At 51.3% G+C, this 17,480-nt stretch overlaps 1 protein-coding gene across 1 annotated transcript in view; it reads right to left on the reverse strand.

The window, feature by feature from the left end:
* The window catches only part of dnai3 (dynein axonemal intermediate chain 3), a 45,188-nt gene extending 30,068 nt beyond the window's left edge, over window positions 1–15,120 (reverse strand). The window contains exons 1-8 of the mRNA XM_078408078.1: window positions 15,034–15,120; window positions 12,126–12,258; window positions 11,848–11,868; window positions 11,634–11,738; window positions 7,903–8,153; window positions 4,164–4,268; window positions 3,059–3,193; window positions 728–927 (exon numbers count right to left, since the gene is read on the reverse strand). Of these exons, the coding sequence (XP_078264204.1) occupies window positions 728–927; window positions 3,059–3,193; window positions 4,164–4,268; window positions 7,903–8,153; window positions 11,634–11,738; window positions 11,848–11,868; window positions 12,126–12,258; window positions 15,034–15,120 (1,037 nt within the window). The remainder of the gene's footprint in view (window positions 1–727; window positions 928–3,058; window positions 3,194–4,163; window positions 4,269–7,902; window positions 8,154–11,633; window positions 11,739–11,847; window positions 11,869–12,125; window positions 12,259–15,033) is intronic.
* Between the last annotated feature and the right edge of the window lie 2,360 nt (window positions 15,121–17,480).

Here is a 17,480-nt window from a genome sequence, read left to right on the forward strand (position 1 = left end):
ACCCGAAACGTCACCCATTCCTTCTCTCCCGAGATGCTGCCTGACCCGCTGAGTTACTCCAGCATTTTGTGATGCCTTCGGTTTGTTACCAGCATCTGCAGTTATTTTCCTGCACAACACAAGGAATGTGCCTTGGTGCTCCGCTCGCAAGTAACAGCACGAACATACAGTAAACAACTACGAATAAAGCATAAAACATTAAAACATTAACAATACAACATTACAGCTTGAACATGTCAGTGAAATAAACCAGAGCAAAAAGAGACTTTTGGTTATGAATAGAGCTGTGAGCTACGGAAAAAAGGCAGGCTCATAGACACATAGAAACATAGACAATAGGTGCAGGAGGAGGCCATTTGGCCCTTCGAGCCAACACCGCCATTCATTGTGATCATGGCTGATCATCCACAATCAGTAACCCGTGCCTGCCTTCTCCCCATATCCCTTGATTCCACTAGCCCCTAGAGCTCTATCTAACTCTCTATTAAATCCATCCAGTGAATTGGCCTCCACTGCCCTCTGTGGCAGAGAATCCCACAAATTCACAACTCTCTGGGTGAAAAAGTTTCTTCTCACCTCAGTTTTAAATGGCCTCCCCTTTATTCCAGCACAGGTTACTGATTGTGGACGATCAGCCATGATCGTATTGAACGGCGGTGCTGGCTGGAAGGGCCGAATGGCCTCCCTCTTGCTGTGATGGTGGTGAGCTGATGGTTCGTACACTCACCAGGTGGTTTGGCTGCTGCTGTCCTGTAGTACGGACACGGCCTGTATAGCGATGTCCCTCTCCAGCTTCTTGATGCTGAAACTCTTATCCTGGTACGGCGCGCACTCCACGTAGCTGTCCTTGGTCTCGGCATCGTTGCGATCCCCGAGATGTACCGGCGCCCCGAACAGCCGCCGCAGCCGGGAGATCATGAACTTGATCTGTAACCGCACGGACAGAACGGCACTTTCATTCATTTACTTCCACCACCTCTCACCCGCTTCCTTCCACACGGCAGTGGGTATCTTTAAGGCAGAGATTGACCGGCTTCAATCTCAATTGTTAACTGTGTGCTTGTGTTGTCATTTGTGAGCGGAGCACCAAGGCACATTGCTTGTATCTGCATATACTTGGCCAATAAACGTATTCATTCATTCATTCATTCATTCAAAATCATGAGAGGAATAGATCGGGTAGACGCACAGAGTCTCTTGCCCAGAGTCGGGGAATCAGAGTCTCTTGCCCAGAATAGGGGAATCGAGGACCAGAGGACACAGGTTTACAGGGAAGGGGAAAGGAGTTAATAATGATGTTTTAATAAGATTTTAATCAGAGGGCTAACTTTTTCACACAAAGGGTGGTGGGTGTATGGAACAATCTGCCAGAGGAGGTAGTTGAGGCTGGGACTATACCATTGTTTAAGAAACAGTTAGACAGGTGCATGGATAAGACAGGTTTGGAGGGATATGGACCAAGCGCAGGCAAATGGGACTAGTGTAGCTGGGACATTCTCGGCCGGTGTGGGCAAGTGGGCCGAGGGGCCTGTTTCCACACTGTATCACTCTATGACTCTATGACAAAGATTGTTGATCAGTGCGGGTGTCAGCATTTTGGGGGGGGGGGGGGGAGGAAGGCAGGAGAATGGGGTTGAGAGGGAGAGATAGATCAGCCATGACTGAATGGCGGAGTGGACTTAGACAATAGACAATAGACAATAGGTGCAGGAGGAGGCCATTCGGTCCTTCGAGCCAGCACCGCCATTCAATGTGATCATGGCTGATCATTCTCAATCAGTACCCCGTTCCTGCCTTCTCCCCATACCCCCTGATGGGCCGAATGGCCTAATTCTGCTCCTCGAACCTTTGAACATGTTATTGGCCACATAAATATCCATCTCATTGTTGTCCTTCTGTTCAGATGGAGATGCAGTATTTAATGGGGCATGTCATGGTCAGCATGGGCATAGTGGGCCGAAGGGCCGTACATGTGCTGTACTCTTCCTTGTTCTATGTTATAAGAACATGAGAGGAAAAGATCGGGTGATGCACGGAGTCTTTTATCCAGAGTAGGGAAACCAAGAACCAGGGGACCTCGGTCCAAGGTAAAGGGGGGAAAGATTTAATAGGAACCCGAGGGGCAGCTTTTGCACACGAGGAGGGTGGTGGGTGTGTGGAACGAGCTGCCGGAGGAGGGAGTTGAGGCAGAGACTATAATGACATTTAAAGGACACTTGGACAGGTACATGGATAGGACGGGTTTGGAGGGATATGGGCCAAAATGCGGGCAGGTGGGACTAGTGGAGCTGGGGCATGTTGGTCGGCAAGTGGATAACAGGTTCTGAAACAGTCAGAAACGTGATGGGAAATAAGATTTAAAAATGATTGAAAAGAAATCCGAAGCATTTCCTGTTCAATTAATTGGACAAATTAATTGGCCCAACGCAAATTGGAGGAGCAACACCTCATAGAAACAAAGAAACATAGAAAATAGGTGCAGGAGTAGGCCATTCGGCCCTTCGAGCCTGCACCGCCATTCAATATGATCATGGCTGATCATCCAACTCAGTATCCCGTACCTGCCTTCTCTCCATACCCCCTGATCCCTTTAGCCACAAGGGCCACATCTAACTCCCTCTTAAATATAGCCAATGAACTGGCCTCAACTCATATTTGGCGTGGGCAGCTTACACCCCAGCCGTATCAACATTGACTTCTCTAAGCTCAAGTAATCCTTGCATCCCCTCTCTCTCCGTCCCTCCCCCACCCTAGTTCTCCGACTAGTTTCAATGTCCTCCTGATTCATTGTACTGATTGTCTACCTCCTTGTCCCTCCCCTCAGCTAACAATGAACCATTCTACATTTCCTTTAACATCGTCCCCTTTGATCTGTGTTTTCACACCTTAGCCTTCCATTTCTCTATGTCTCTCTCCGCCCTGACTCTCAGCCTGAAGAAGGGTCTCGACCCGAAACGTCACCTATCCATGTTCTCCACAAATGCTGCCTGACCCGCTGAGTTACTCCAGCACTCTGTGAAACGTCACCTATCCATGTTCTCCACAGATGCTGCCTGACCTTCATTGGCGTTTCATCAAGCTTCTCATGTTCAATCTCAATGCCGCTGCCTAGATCGACCCAGGATGTTTTTTTGGGTTCGTGGCTGAGTTCCTGTTCCTCGGCTTCTCTCTGACTCTTGTTTATTTCGAAGGACTGTAAGGGAAGGCAAACACAAGACTTAGGATCAATTGCTTCCAAATAGCTGTTCTTGCACCCTAGCACCTTTGAAAATCCGGGGGATGGAGTCACGGGTAGCCCTTCGGCCCACTTTTACACTAACCCCACCCTAACCCACCCTAGTCTCCTCACATTCCCATCCACCGCTTGGGAGCGACGGGGATCGAGCGTAGAAGGGGAGACGAGGGCTGGGTCCAGATCCACCATGATCACATTTGATCTGTGGGATAGGCTGGAGGGAACGAGTGGCCTCCTCCGTGCTCTCAACGTCCGGTACTCTAGATTCAAGAGTCAAGGTTGAAGGGTCAAGATTCAAGAGAAGAAGTCAAGGGTCAAGGATTCAAGGATCAAGGAATCGAGGAGTCACAGGTCAAGGAGTCAATGAGGCAAAGGTCAAGGGTCAATGAGTCAAGGAGTCACAGGTCAAGGGGTCAAAGGTCAAGGAGTCAAGGGTCAAGGAGTCAAGGGTCAAGGAGTCAATGAGTCAACGGTCAAGGAGTTAACAGTCAAGATTCAAGAGTCAAGGAGTCAAGGAGTCACAGGTCAAGGAGTCAATGGTCAATGAATCAAGGAGTCAAGGGTCAAGGTTCAAGTGCCAAGATTCAAGATCAAGATTTGGGAATGATGTTTATTTTTCGACTGTACCAAGAGCAGAAGAATTCCATTCTAACTTGCTACAGCTTTATGGGTAAATCAATGGCAGCCGCCATTGGTGGAGCGGGAGCACGTGGCCGCTGGCTGGGTGAGGTCACGTGGGGCGCGGGGCGGTGACATCACCCTTTGTCCCTTATTTGGGAGTGAGGATGTTGGCAACCCTAGACAAGATCCTGATGGTGGCCGGGAAGAAGCTGTTCTTGACCCTGGACTTCACGTTTCTCAGCCTCCTGGACCAATGCCGGAGTTAAATTCTCTCTCTCTTTCTGTTTAGAGGAAACGCAAGACTTACCCGTAAGATTATCTCCTTCATCATCTCATTCAGCACCAGGTAGAAGTTCTGCCCATACTTGGAATCCGCATCGTACACAATCATAATTTCCTCGCCTTGGTAGTCCTGGGTAGACACAATGGTTCATGTTAAAGCATGGCGATGGCTCGGAGAGAATTACATGGAACTTGCTTCCGAGACAGACACAAAAAGCCGGAACAACTCAGCGGGTCAGGCAGCATCTCTGGAGAGAAGGAACGGGTGGCCTTTCAGGTCCAGACCCTTCCTCAGACTGAAGAAGGGTCTCGACCCGAAACGTCACCCGTTCCATCTCTCCAGAAATGCTGCTGCCTGAAACGCTGAGTTACTCCGGCTTTTTGTGTCTACCTTCGATTTAAACCAGCATCTGCAGTTTTTTACCCACACCATGCTTCAGAGATGATGCCCACAGCTACCCTGCTCTCCACCCATCCACCCAGGCTGCAAAAAACAGTGGTGGGCACTGCCCGGTCCATCACAGGTACTGACCCCCCCACCATCGAAGGAATCTACAGGAGACGCTGCCTCAAAATGGTAGCCAGCATCATCAGAGACCCACATCACCCTGGCCACACTCTCACTGACCCACACTCTCACTGACCCACACCACCCTGGCCACACTCTCACTGACCCACACCACCCTGGCCACACTCTCACTGACCCACACTCTCACTGACCCACACCACCCTGGCCACACTCTCACTGACCCACACCACCCTGGCCACACTCTCACTGACCCACACCACCCTGGCCACACTCTCACTGACCCACACCACCCTGGCCACACTCTCACTGACCCACACCACCCTGGCCACACTCTCACTGACCCACACCACCCTGGCCACACTCTCACTGACCCACACCACCCTGGCCACACTCTCACTGACCCACACCACCCTGGCCACACTCTCACTGACCCACACTCTCACTGACCCACACTCTCACTGACCCACACCACCCTGGCCACACTCTCACTGACCCACACCACCCTGGCCACACTCTCACTGACCCACACCACCCTGGCCACGCTCTCATCTCGCTCACGCCATGAAGAAGAAGGTACAGGAGCCCAACCCAGGCGACCATTTGCGTGCCAGCCACAGAAGCAGATCTACAATCACACATTACAACCGCTCCACACTCTTAAATCTACTCCTTTAGCAACACTTCTTACTTGAACTCTGATCAGGCAACTGAACCGTCCTACCTCAACCGGAGAGCGGTCCTGAACTACAATCTACCTCATTGGTGACCCTCGGACTATCCTTGATCGGACTTTGCTGGCTTTATCTTGCACTAAACGTTATTCCCTTTATCCTGTATCTGCACACTGTGGCCGGCTCGATTGTAATCATGTATTGTCTTTCCACTGACTGGTTAGCACGCAACAAGAGCTTTTCACTGTACCTCGGTACATGTGACAATAAACTAAACTGGACTAAACTATATGAATGAGATATCTGTAGGAATCACACATCAGAATCATCGAGTCACACAACATGAACACAGGCCCTTGAGCCCAACTGACCCACGCTGACCAAGGTGCTGTGTCTAGGCTAGCCATTTGCCTCCATTTGGCCTCTATTCCTCTAAACCTTTACTACCCATGTAGCTGTGTCAATGTCTAACTGCTGTTATTGTACCTGCTTTAACTACCTCCTCTGGCAGCTTGTTCCATACACCCACCACCCTCTGTGTGAAAGAGTTGCCCCTCAAGTTCCCATTAAATCTTTCCCCCCTCACTTGAAAGTGATGTCCTCTGGTTCCTGATTTCCCCACCCTGTGATCATGCCCTACATTCCATGACAACTCCATGGGGCGGCACGGTGGTGCAGTGGGTAGAGCTGCTGCCTCACGGCGCCAGAGACCCGGGGTCCATCCCGACTACGGGTGCTGTCTGTACGGAGTTTGCACGTTCTCCCCGTGGGTTTTCTCCGGGTGCTCCGGTTTCCTCCCGCACTCCAAAGACGTGCGGGTTTGTAGACTAATTGGCTTGGGTAAATGTGTAAATTATCCCTAGTGTGTGTAGGATAGTGCTAGTATATGGGGTGATCGCTGGTCGGCACGGACTCGGTGGGCCGAAGGGCCTGTTTCCGCCCTATGTCTCTAAACTAAACTAAACTCAACATTTTACAATATGAAGTAACAACACCTTCCCCCCCTCTCTCTCCCACATCCCCCACCCCAGTGTCCACTCACGTCATGGCTCGAAGGGCCGAATGGCCTCCTCCTCCACCTATTTTCTATGTTTCACACATTCTCCTACTCTGCTTTATCCCCTTATCGGTCCTTTTCCACCTATAGTGGATCGTTCCCTCCAGCTTCACATTTCAGTTGTTTAGTTTATTGTCACGTGTACCGAGGTAAAAGAAACATAGAAAATAGGTGCAGGAGGAGGCCATTGGGCCCTTCGAGCCAGCACCGCCATTCACTGTGATCATGGCTGATCATCCACAATCAGTAACCCGTGCCTGCCTTCTCCCCATATCCCTTGATTCCACTAGCCCCTAGAGCTCTATCTAACTCTCTTTTAAATTCATCCAGTGAATCGGCCTCCACTGCCCTCTGTGGCAGAGAATTCCACAAATTCACAACTCTCTGGGTGAAAAAGTTTCTTCTCACTTCAGTTTATAAATGGCCTCCCCTTTATTCTTAGACTGTGGCCCCTGGTTCTGGACTTCCCCAACATTGGGAACATTTTTCTTGCATCTAGCTTGTCCAGTCCTTTTATAATTTTATACTTTTCTATAAGATCCTCTCTCATCCTTCTGAACTCCAGTGAATACAAGCCCAGTCTTTCCAATCTTTCCTCATATGACAGTCCCAACATCCCGGGGATTAACCTGGTGAACCTACGCTGCACTGCCTCAATAGCAAGGATGTCCTTCCTCAAATTAGGAGACCAAAACTGCACACAGTACTCCAGGTGCGGTCTCACCAGGGCCCCGTACAACTGCAGAAGGACCTCTTTGCTCCTGTACTCAAATCCTCTCATTGTGAAGTCCAACATGCCATCAGCTTTCTTCACTGCCTGCTGTACCTGCACACTTACTTTCAGCAAGAGGTACAGTGAAAAGCTTTTGTTGCGTGCTATCCAGTCAGTCGGAAGACGATACAATACTTCCCTTCACGCCTCATCTGTCAACCCTTTGTCTCATTTTCATCTCGAACCTTCAACCACCCACCTGCCAATTAAACCATTCACCTGTATCCACCTATCACTTGCCATGCTCTGTCCTACCAGCCCCCCCCCCCCCCCCACCCCAACTCCTTCCAAAACAGAGTCCCGACCCGAAAAGCCGTCTGTCCACTCCCTCCACAGATGCTGCCCGACCCGCTGAGTTCCTCCAGCACTTTTGGGCCTTGCTGAAGATTGCTCAGCCTGCAATTCCCTGGGCCAGTAACCATACCAAGCCTAGATAGACACAGAGTGCTTGAGTAACTCAGCGGGTCAGGCAGCATCTGTGGAGAACATGGATAGGTGACGTTTCACAGAGTGCTGGAGTAACTCAGTGGCTCAGGCAGCATCTCTGAAGAGAAGGGATGGGTGATGTTTCAGGTTGAGTCCCTTCTTCTGAAGCAGAGGAAGGGTCTTGACTCAAAACGTCACCCATTCCTCCCCTCCCCAGAGACGCTGCCTGACCGGCGAGTTCCTCCAGCACTCTGTGTCTTGCTGAAGATTGCAGTGCCCACAGTTCCCCGGGCCAGTGATCATACCCACCATGATCGGGTGCTTGTAGGGGTGGAAGTCGGACACAGCCATGCGGGTTTTCATGTCGTCGAGGATGAGCTCCTTCTTGATGATCTTTTGGGGGCTGTCTGCAGTCACGTTCTGCGCAATGATGCATTGGAATATCTCCTGCGTCTTCTCGGTGAGGAACAGTGGAACCACTGCCTCGGTGAACACTGTGGACAAGAACGCCGAGACTGTGGGTTGTGCCATGTAGACCACAGCGGACAGCTTCACTGTGGCTGCTCCATAATAACCACGGGCAACAGTCACAGAGTGATACAGTGTGGGAACAGGCCCCTTGGCCCAACCTGCCCACACCGGCCAACAATGTCCCAGCTACACTAGTCCCACCTGTCTGCGCTTGGTCCATATCCCTCCAAACCTGTCCTATCCATGTACCTGTCTAACTGTTTCTTAAACAATGGGATAGTCCCAGCCTCAACTACCTCCTCTGGCAGCTCGTTCCATACACCCACCACCCTCTGTGTGGAAAAGTTACCCCTCGGAATCCTGTTAAATCTTTTCCCTTTCACCTTGAGCCTATGTCCTCTGGTCCTCGATTCCCCTACTCTGGGCAAGAGACTGTGTGCATCTACCCGATCTATTCTCGAAGGAGAGAGAGTAACAGTGACAGTGGGTGGAACATGGACACAGAACGTGGAAGATCACAGCACAGGAACAGGGTCTTTGGTCCATAATGTCTGACCCTAGACACAGAGACACAGAGTCACAGAGTCACAGAGACACAGAGACACAGAGACACAGAGACACAGACACAGAATCACAGGGACACAGGGACACAGGGACACAGAGACACAGAGACACAGAGACACAGAGACACAGAGACACAGAGACACAGAGACACAGAGACACAGTGACAGAGACACAGAGACACAGAGACACAGAGACACAGTCACAGAGACACAGAGTCACAGAGACACAGAGACAGAGACACCGAGACACAGAGACACAGAGACACAGAGACACAGAGTCACAGAGACACAGAGACACAGAGACACAGAGTCACAGAGTCACAGAGACACAGAGACACAGAGACACAGAGATAGAGACACAGAGACACAGAGACAGAGACACCGAGACACAGAGACACAGAGACACCGAGACACAGAGACACAGAGTCACAGAGACGCAGAGACACAGAGACACAGGGACACAGGGACACAGAGTCACACAGTCACAGAGACACAGAGACACAGAGACACAGAGACACAGAGACACAGGGACACAGAGACACAGAGACACAGAGACACAGAGACACAGAGTCACAGAGACACAGGGACACAGGGACACAGAGTCACACAGTCACACAGTCACAGAGACACAGAGACACAGAGACACAGAGACACAGGGACACAGAGACACAGAGACACAGAGACACAGAGACACAGAGTCACAGAGACACAGGGACACAGGGACACAGAGTCACACAGTCACAGAGACACAGAGACACAGAGACACAGAGACACAGAGACACAGGGACACAGAGACACAGAGACACAGAGACACAGAGTCACACAGTCACAGAGACACAGAGACACAGAGTCACAGAGTCACAGAGTCAGACAGTAGGGAAGCATGGCGGCACGATAGTGCAGCGGGTAGAGCTGCTACTTCACAGCGCCAGAGACCGGGATTCCATCCTGACTGTGGGTGCTGTGTGCAGAGTTTGTACGTTCCCTCTGTGACAGCGTGGGTTTTCTCCGGGTGCTCTGGTTTCCTTCCACACTTCAAAGAAGTGCAGGTCTGTAGGTTAATTGGCTTCGGTAAACATTGCCTCTAGTATGTAGGATAGTGCTAGTGTACAGCGTGATCGCTGGTCGGCGTGGACTCGGTGGGGCGAAGTGGGTCGATAGGTGACATTCCACAGAGTGCTGGAGTAACTCAGTGGGTCAGGCAGCATCTGTGGAGAACATGGATAGGTGACGTTCCACAGAGTGCTGGAGTAACTCAGCGGGTCAGGCAGCATCTGTGGAGAACATGGATAGGTGACCTTTCGGGTCGAGACCCTTCTTCAGACTGAGAGTCAGGGGAAAGGGAATAGAGCGATATAGACGGTGGTGTAGAGAGATGATCGATGGTCAGCACGGACTCGGTGGGCTGAAGGGCCTGTTTCCGTGCTGTATCTCCAAACTAAACGAAAGTAAACTAAACCCAATCAGTTAAAGAAGTCAATAAAAATTAATGTCAGGCAGGTACAACTTGGGAGAAGTTCATAAGTGACAGGAGTAGAATTAGGCCATTCGGCCCCTCAAGTCCACTCCGCCATTCAATCATGGCTGATCTATCTCTCCCTCCTAACCCCATTCTCCTGCCTTCTCCCCATAACCCCTGACACCCGCACTGATCAACAATCTGTCAATCTCTGATGCTGCATCTCAGAGATGCTGCCTGACCTGCTGACTTGTGCATCTACCCGATCTATTCCTCTCATGATCTTATACACCTCTATAAGATCACCCCTCATCCTCCTGCGCTCCATGGAATAGAGACCCAGCCTACTCAACCTCTCCCTGTAGCTCACACCCTCTAGTCCTGGCAACATCCTCGTAAATCTTCTCTGTGCCCATCCTGCTTGACAACATCTTTCCTATAACATGGTGCCCAGAACTGAACACAATACTCTAAATGCGGTCTCACCAACGTCTTATACAACCGCAACATGACCTCCCAACTTCTATACTCAATACTGACTGATGAAGGCCAATGTTCCAAACGCCATTTTGACCACCTTATCCACCTGTGATGCTACCTTCAGGGAACAATGTCCCTGTACTCCTAGATCCCTCTGCTCTACAACACTACCCAGAGGCCTATCATTCACTGTGTAGGTCCTGCCCTTGTTAGACTTTACAAAATGCAACACCTCATACTTCTCTGTATTAAATTCCATCAACCATTCCTCCGCCCACCTGGCCAATCGATCCAGATCCTGCTGCAATCTTTCACAACCATCTTCACTTTCTGCAAAACCACACACTTTTGTATCATCAGCAAACTTGCTAATCTTGCCCTGTATGTTCTCATCCAAATCACTGATGTAGATGACAAACAGTAACGGGCCCAGCACTGAACCCTGAAGCACACCACTAGTCACAGGCCTCCAGTCCGAGAAGCAACCTTCCACCATCACCCTCTGCTTCCTTCCATGGAGCCAATGTGCTGTCCATTCAGCTATCTCTCCTTGGATCCCATGTGATCTAACCTTCCAGAGCAGCCTACCATGCAGAACATTGTGGAATGCCTTACTGAAGTCCATGTACACAACGTCTACAGCTCTGCCTTCGTCGATCTTTTTGCTCACGTCTTCAAAAAATTCAATCAGATTTGTGAGACATGACCTCCCACGTACAAAACCATGCTGACTGTCCGTAATCGGCCCTTGCCCATCCAAATGCCTGTATAACCTATCCCTCAGAATACTCTCTAGTAACTTTCCAACTGCAGATGTTAAGCTCACCGGCCTATAGTTGCCGGGTCTCTTGTGTAACGTGCTTGACTTTCATCCCCATTGATCATGTGAAAATGAATGACAATAGGGACAATTGGTAGGACAGGTTTCGAGGGATATGGGCCAAACGCAGGCAGGTGGGACACGTGTAGATGGGACATCAGCCGGCATGGGCAAGTTGGGCCGAAGGGCCTGTTTTCATGCTGTTTGACTCTCTGACTATAATTCACCTGTAGTGACTATAACACACCTGTGGTGTCAGTGAACACATCTGTGGTGTCAGTGAACACACCTGTGGTGTCAGTGAACACACCTGTGGTGTCAGTGAACACACCTGTCGTGTCAGTGAACGCACCTGTAGTGTCAGTGAACACACCTGTAGTGTCAGTAAACACACCTGTAGTGTCCCAGTGAACACACCTGCGATGTCAGTGAACACACCTGTAGTGTCACAGTGGACTCACCTGTGGTGTCAGTGAACACACCTGTAGTGTCAGTGAACACACCTGTAGTGTCAGTGAACACACCTGTAGTGTCCCAGTGAACACACCTGCGATGTCAGTGAACACACCTGTAGTGTCACAGTGGACTCACCTGTGGTGTCAGTGAACACCCTGTAGTGTCAGTGAACACACCTGTGGTGTCAGTGAACACACCTGTGGTGTCAGTGAACACACCTGTAGTGTCAGTGAAGACACCTGTAGTGTCAGTGAACACACCTGTAGTGTCGCAGTGGACTCACCTGCCGACTTGGCTTTTCTTGCAGACTTTAAGGGTGTTCTGGACCTGGGTCTGTCCACATGTTTTGCGGATGATTTCACTTCCTTGCCAGTCGATGGGCGTGAGATGGTCGGTTCACTAATCTTCACGTCGATCTGTGGCACAGAGGCGGTGCAGGTTAGGGGCCAGAGGAAGCGAGGTGCCCGTAACCACAGTGACCAGCTGGGCAGCACTGACCTGGGCAGCAAGGTACCCGTAACCACAGTGACCCGGGCAGCACTGACCCGGGCAGTGAGGTACCCTTAACCGCACTGACCCGGGCAGCAAGGTGTTTATAACCACACTGACCTGGGCAAACTCACAAAGCATCACCCCGCAAATCCGTCATCAATCTATCACGTCTGGTCTTAATGTGCAGCACCAACTATCGATGCACCCCATCAAATACACTCTGAACTACATAGACTGTTGTTGTTATTATTTCACTATTATGGTTGCTTTTCGAGTGCACTTTTCGAGTGGGTGTGTGCGTGTATATATATATATATATGATCTATATCTGTATAGCTGTGCATTTGTGAGTATATATATACACACTCTGAACTTTTTTTCTCACTCGTTTATTCTATTGTTATCTCAATCTTGTCAGATTAGGTAAAAGGGAAGTGCAGCGAGACCTGGGTGTCCTTGTACACCAGTCACTGAAAATAAACATGCAGATACAGCTGACAGTGAAGAAAGCTAATGGCATGTTGGCCTTCATAAGCAGAGGATTTGAGTATAGGAGTAAAGAGGTCTTTCTGCAGTTGTATAAGGCCCTGGTGAGACTGCATCTGGAGTATTGTGTGCAGTTTTGGTCTCCTAATTTGAGGAAGGACATCCTTGCTATTGAGGCAGTGCAGTGTAGGTTCATGAGGTAAATCCCCAGGATTGTGGGACTGATTTATGAGGAAAGATTGGAAAGACTGGGCTTGTATTCACTGGATTTTATAAGGTTGAGATTGGATCTTATAGAGACGTATTAAATTATAAAAGGACTGGACAAGCTAGCTGCAGGAAAAAAGTTCCCAATGTTGGGGGAGTCCAGAACCAGGGGCCACAGTCTAAGAATAAAGAGGAGGCCATTTAAAACTGAGATGAGAAAAAAAAAGTTTCACCCAGAGAGTTGTGAATTTGTGGAATTCTCTGCCACAGAGGGCAATGGAGTCCAAATTGTTGGATGAATTTAAAAGAGAGTTAGATAGAGCTCTAGGGGCTAGTGGAATCAAGGGATATGGGGAGAAGGCAGGCACGGGTTACTGATTGTGGATGATCAGCCATGATCACAATGAATGGCGGTGCTGGCTCAAAGGGCCGAATGGCCTCCTCCTGCACCTATTTTCTATGTTTCTATGTTTCTATATATGATCTATATATATGCGCATTTGTGAGTATGTGTATATATACACACACTCTGAACTTTCTTTCTCTCTCGTTTATTATATTGTTTACAGTGCACTATGTTTACATGTGTGGGCTGCTGCAAGGAAGGATTTCATTGTTCTATCTGGGGCACATGACCATAAAACACTCGTGACTCTTGCCCCCTTCCTGCAACCTAACCCACTCACAATGTGTAGGAAGGAACTGCAAGTCTCAGGAAGGGTCTCGACCCAAAACAATAAACAATAGATAAAAGACAATAGGTGCAGGAGGAGGCCATTCGGCCCTTCGAGCCAGCATTCGAGAATGGTGGTGCTGTCTCAAAGGGCCGAATGGCCTCATCCTGCACCTATTGCCTATTGTCTATTGTCTAATTCCTATTAACACTTCCACACTTTTAATGCAGTTTTTTCCCCAGTTGTTACAAAGCAGAATAGCAGGGAGGAGAGGGGGAGGTGGGGGAGAGGGTGGGGGTGGGGGAGAGGAGAGGGTGGGAGGGGGGAGAGGGAGAGGGTGGGAGGGGGGAGAGGGAGAGGGTGGGAGGGGGGAGAGGAAGGGGTGAAGGAAGGAGGAGGTGGGGTGAGGGGGGAGGTGGGGGAGAGGGTGGGAGGGGTGAGAGGAGGGCGGTGAGGGGAGGAGGAGGGGGGGTTAGGGGGAGAAGGGAGGGGAGAGGAGAAGGAGGGAGAGGGGGAGGGGACATGTGAGGGGAAGTGGGGGAGAGGGTGGGAAGTGGAAGAGGAGGGGGGTGAAGGGAGGAGGAGGGGATGAGGGGGGAGGTGGGGGAGAGGGGGGAGGTGGGGGAGAGGGGGGAGGGGAGGGGATGCGAGGAGGGCGATGAGGGGAGGAGGAGGGGGGGTTAGGGGGAGAAGGGAGGGGGAGAGGGGGAGAAGGGAGGGGGAGAGGAGAAGGAGGGGGAGGGGACATGTGAGGGGAGGTGGGGGGAGAGGGTGGGAGGTGGGGGGAGAGGGTGGGAGGGGGGAGAGGAGGGGGTGAAGGGAGGAGGAGGGGGATAAGGGGGGATGGGGAGGTGGGGGAGAGGGGGGAGGGGTGAGAGGAGGGCGATGAGGGGAGGAGGAGGGGGGTTAGGGGGAGAAGTGAGTGGGAGAGGAGGGGGAGGGGACATGTGAGGGGAGGTGGGGGAGAGGGTGGGAGGGGGAGAAGAGAGGGATGAGGGGAGGAGGAGGGGGGGTGAGGGTGAGGGGTAGAGGTGGGGTTGAGAGGAGGAGGAGGGGAGAGGAGGGGTAGAGGAGCGGGGAGGAAGGGAATGTGTTGGGGGGGTGGGGGTGAGAGTGAGGGGGGGTGAGGTGAGGGAGGGGATGAGGAGGGGGGTGAGGGGTAGAGGAGGGAGAGTGAGGGAGAGGGTAAGGATGGGGGGTGAGAGTGAGGGTGGGGGGGAGGAGGGTGGGGGGGAAGAGGGGGGTGAGGGGAGGGAGGGGATGAGGAGGGGGTGGGGGGTGAGAGTGAGGGGAAGGGTAAGGCTGGGGGGAGAGGGATTGGACATGACTCACATTCATCTTGTTGCTGTTGCTGCTGTTGTTTCCGGCGTCCCCGGTTGCCAGGGTGACGCGGTGACGCGGCGCCCCGGGCCGGCGCATGCGCAGTGTGCAGACAGTGGGGCTGAAGTTTGGCAGCAACTTTCCAGACTTTGAAACTTTTGCAAAGTTGCACAGAGCGACCCGTGCGTGAATTTGCAGACAAGTTCACTCGTCCAGCACCACCGGGGGCGAGTAACATCACGCAGTGGAAAGTTTGGACGTTTTTACAAAAAATTATGAACACCAGAACAAGAGAAAGGTTTTGACAAAAATCTCTGAATACAATAACACTAAAAGGTTCTCCAGGGATGCGCCGTGTTTCCGACAATCTTCACAGACCAGCACAGCAGAGCGGGAGGGTTTGTTTTTAAAGGGAATATGAGGTGTCAAGAGAGAGCTAGATCGAGCTCTTAAGGATAGCGGAGTCAGGGGGTATGGGGAGAAGGCAGGAACGGGGTACTGATTGAGAATGATCAGCCATGATCACATTGAATGGTGGTGCTGGCTCGAAGGGCCGAATGGCCTCCTCCTGCACCTATTGTCTATTGTCTTGGACACAGATGGGTGGGGGTAGGAAATCTGAAGAAAGGTCCTGCCCCGAAATGTCAGCCATCCTCTTTCTCCAGAGATGCTGCCTGAGCCGCTGAGTTACTCCAGCACTCTGTCGAATGTATCACAAAATGCTGGAGTAACTCAGCAGATCACGGAGCATCTAGGAGAGAGGGAACGGGCGGACGTTTCGGGACGAGGCGCTTCTTAATCTGAAGAAGGGTCTCGACCCGAAACCTCACCCATTCCCTCTCTCCTAGATGCTGCCTGACCTGCTGAGTTACTCCAACATTTTGTGATACCTTCGATTTGTACCAGCATGTGCAGTTATTCTCCTCCAGCAGTCTGTGTCTGTGTCTATCTACAGGGCAGGAACAGGTCCTTGCATCCACATTTGCTTGGGCAGCTTACAGCCCGGCGGTATGAATATTGATTTCTCTCACTTCAGGTATCTCGGCATTCCCTCCCCTTCTCTCTCTATCCCTCCCCCACCCAAGTTGCACCAGCTTCTCGTTTTCACCCCACAAACAGCTAACAACGGCCTGTTTCCTTTATTGTTATTGTACGCGCGGGGGAATCCTCCCCCTTTCTTGCAGCGGGCACGCGCAGGGGAATCCCCCCCTCTTGCAGCGGGCACGCGCGGGGGAATCCCCCTCTTGCAGCGGGCACGCGCGGGGGAATCCCCCCTCTTGCAGCGGGCACGCGCGGGGGAATCCCCCCTTCTTGCAGCGGGCACGCGCGGGGTAATCCCCCTCTTGCAGCGGGCACGCGCGGGAGTAACCCCCCTCTTGCAGCGGGCACGCGCGGGGGAATCTCCCCTTTTGCAGCGGGCACGCGCGGGGGTACCCCCCTCTTGCAGCGGGCACGCGCGGGGGTACCCCCCCTCTTGCAGCGGGCACGCGCGGGGGTACCCCCCCCTCTTGCAGCGGGCACGCGCGGGGGCATTCCCCCTCTTGCAGCGGGCACAGACTGGGACGTTGAATTGCCATTTGACTGAATGAGCGCTGTAGGTTTCTGTGTGACCTGCAGGGCCGCACCACACCACATCACATCACACCGCACCTGCCGGCTGCTCTGTAACAGGCGCCAGCGGCAGCACATAAAGGGACCAGCAGAATCCACCTGCGCCAATACTATGGGGAGTGAGTCGAGAAGCGGCGCGGAGTGTGAGATGCGTTCTCTGTCCATCCAGTCGGCCTGTCCGCCACACAAGCAAGGTCTGTCTGCATTTCACCCGCGGTCTGCTGGCTGTAAACCTGCCCTCGAAAAACAAATAGTTAAATAGTGCTGTTTGTCTTTTGGTCAAAGTTCCACGCAGAGGGTGGTGGGTGTATGGAACGAGCTGCCAGAGGAGGTAGTTGAGGCTAGGACTATCACAACGTTTAAGAAACAGTTAGACAGGTACATGGATAGGACAGGTTTGGAGGGATATGGGCCAAGCGCAGGGAGGTGGGACTTGTGTAGCTGGGACATGTTGGCCGGTGTGGGCAAGTTGGGCCGAAGGGCCCGTTTCCACACTATCTCTCTATGACTCCAAGTTCAACTTGTGTTCCTCCTTCCCATCTCCCATTCATTCTGAAAATTGTGAGATACGTAGGTATGGGTATGTATGTATGTATATATACTTATACTTTTCTGTCGCCCTGAACTGTACCACACATATCAAATTGTAAGATATATATACATATACATGTACATGTGTATATATGTATGTATGTGTATGTATATATATGTATGTGTATGTATATATATGTGTATATATATATGTGTATATATATATATGTGTATGTATATATGTATGTGTATGTATATATATGTGTATATATATATGTGTATGTATATATGTATGTGTATGTATATATGTGTATGTA

This window comes from Rhinoraja longicauda, chromosome 11 (assembly GCF_053455715.1).
Source record: "Rhinoraja longicauda isolate Sanriku21f chromosome 11, sRhiLon1.1, whole genome shotgun sequence".
In the NCBI taxonomy this organism is placed as follows: domain Eukaryota; kingdom Metazoa; phylum Chordata; class Chondrichthyes; order Rajiformes; family Arhynchobatidae; genus Rhinoraja; species Rhinoraja longicauda.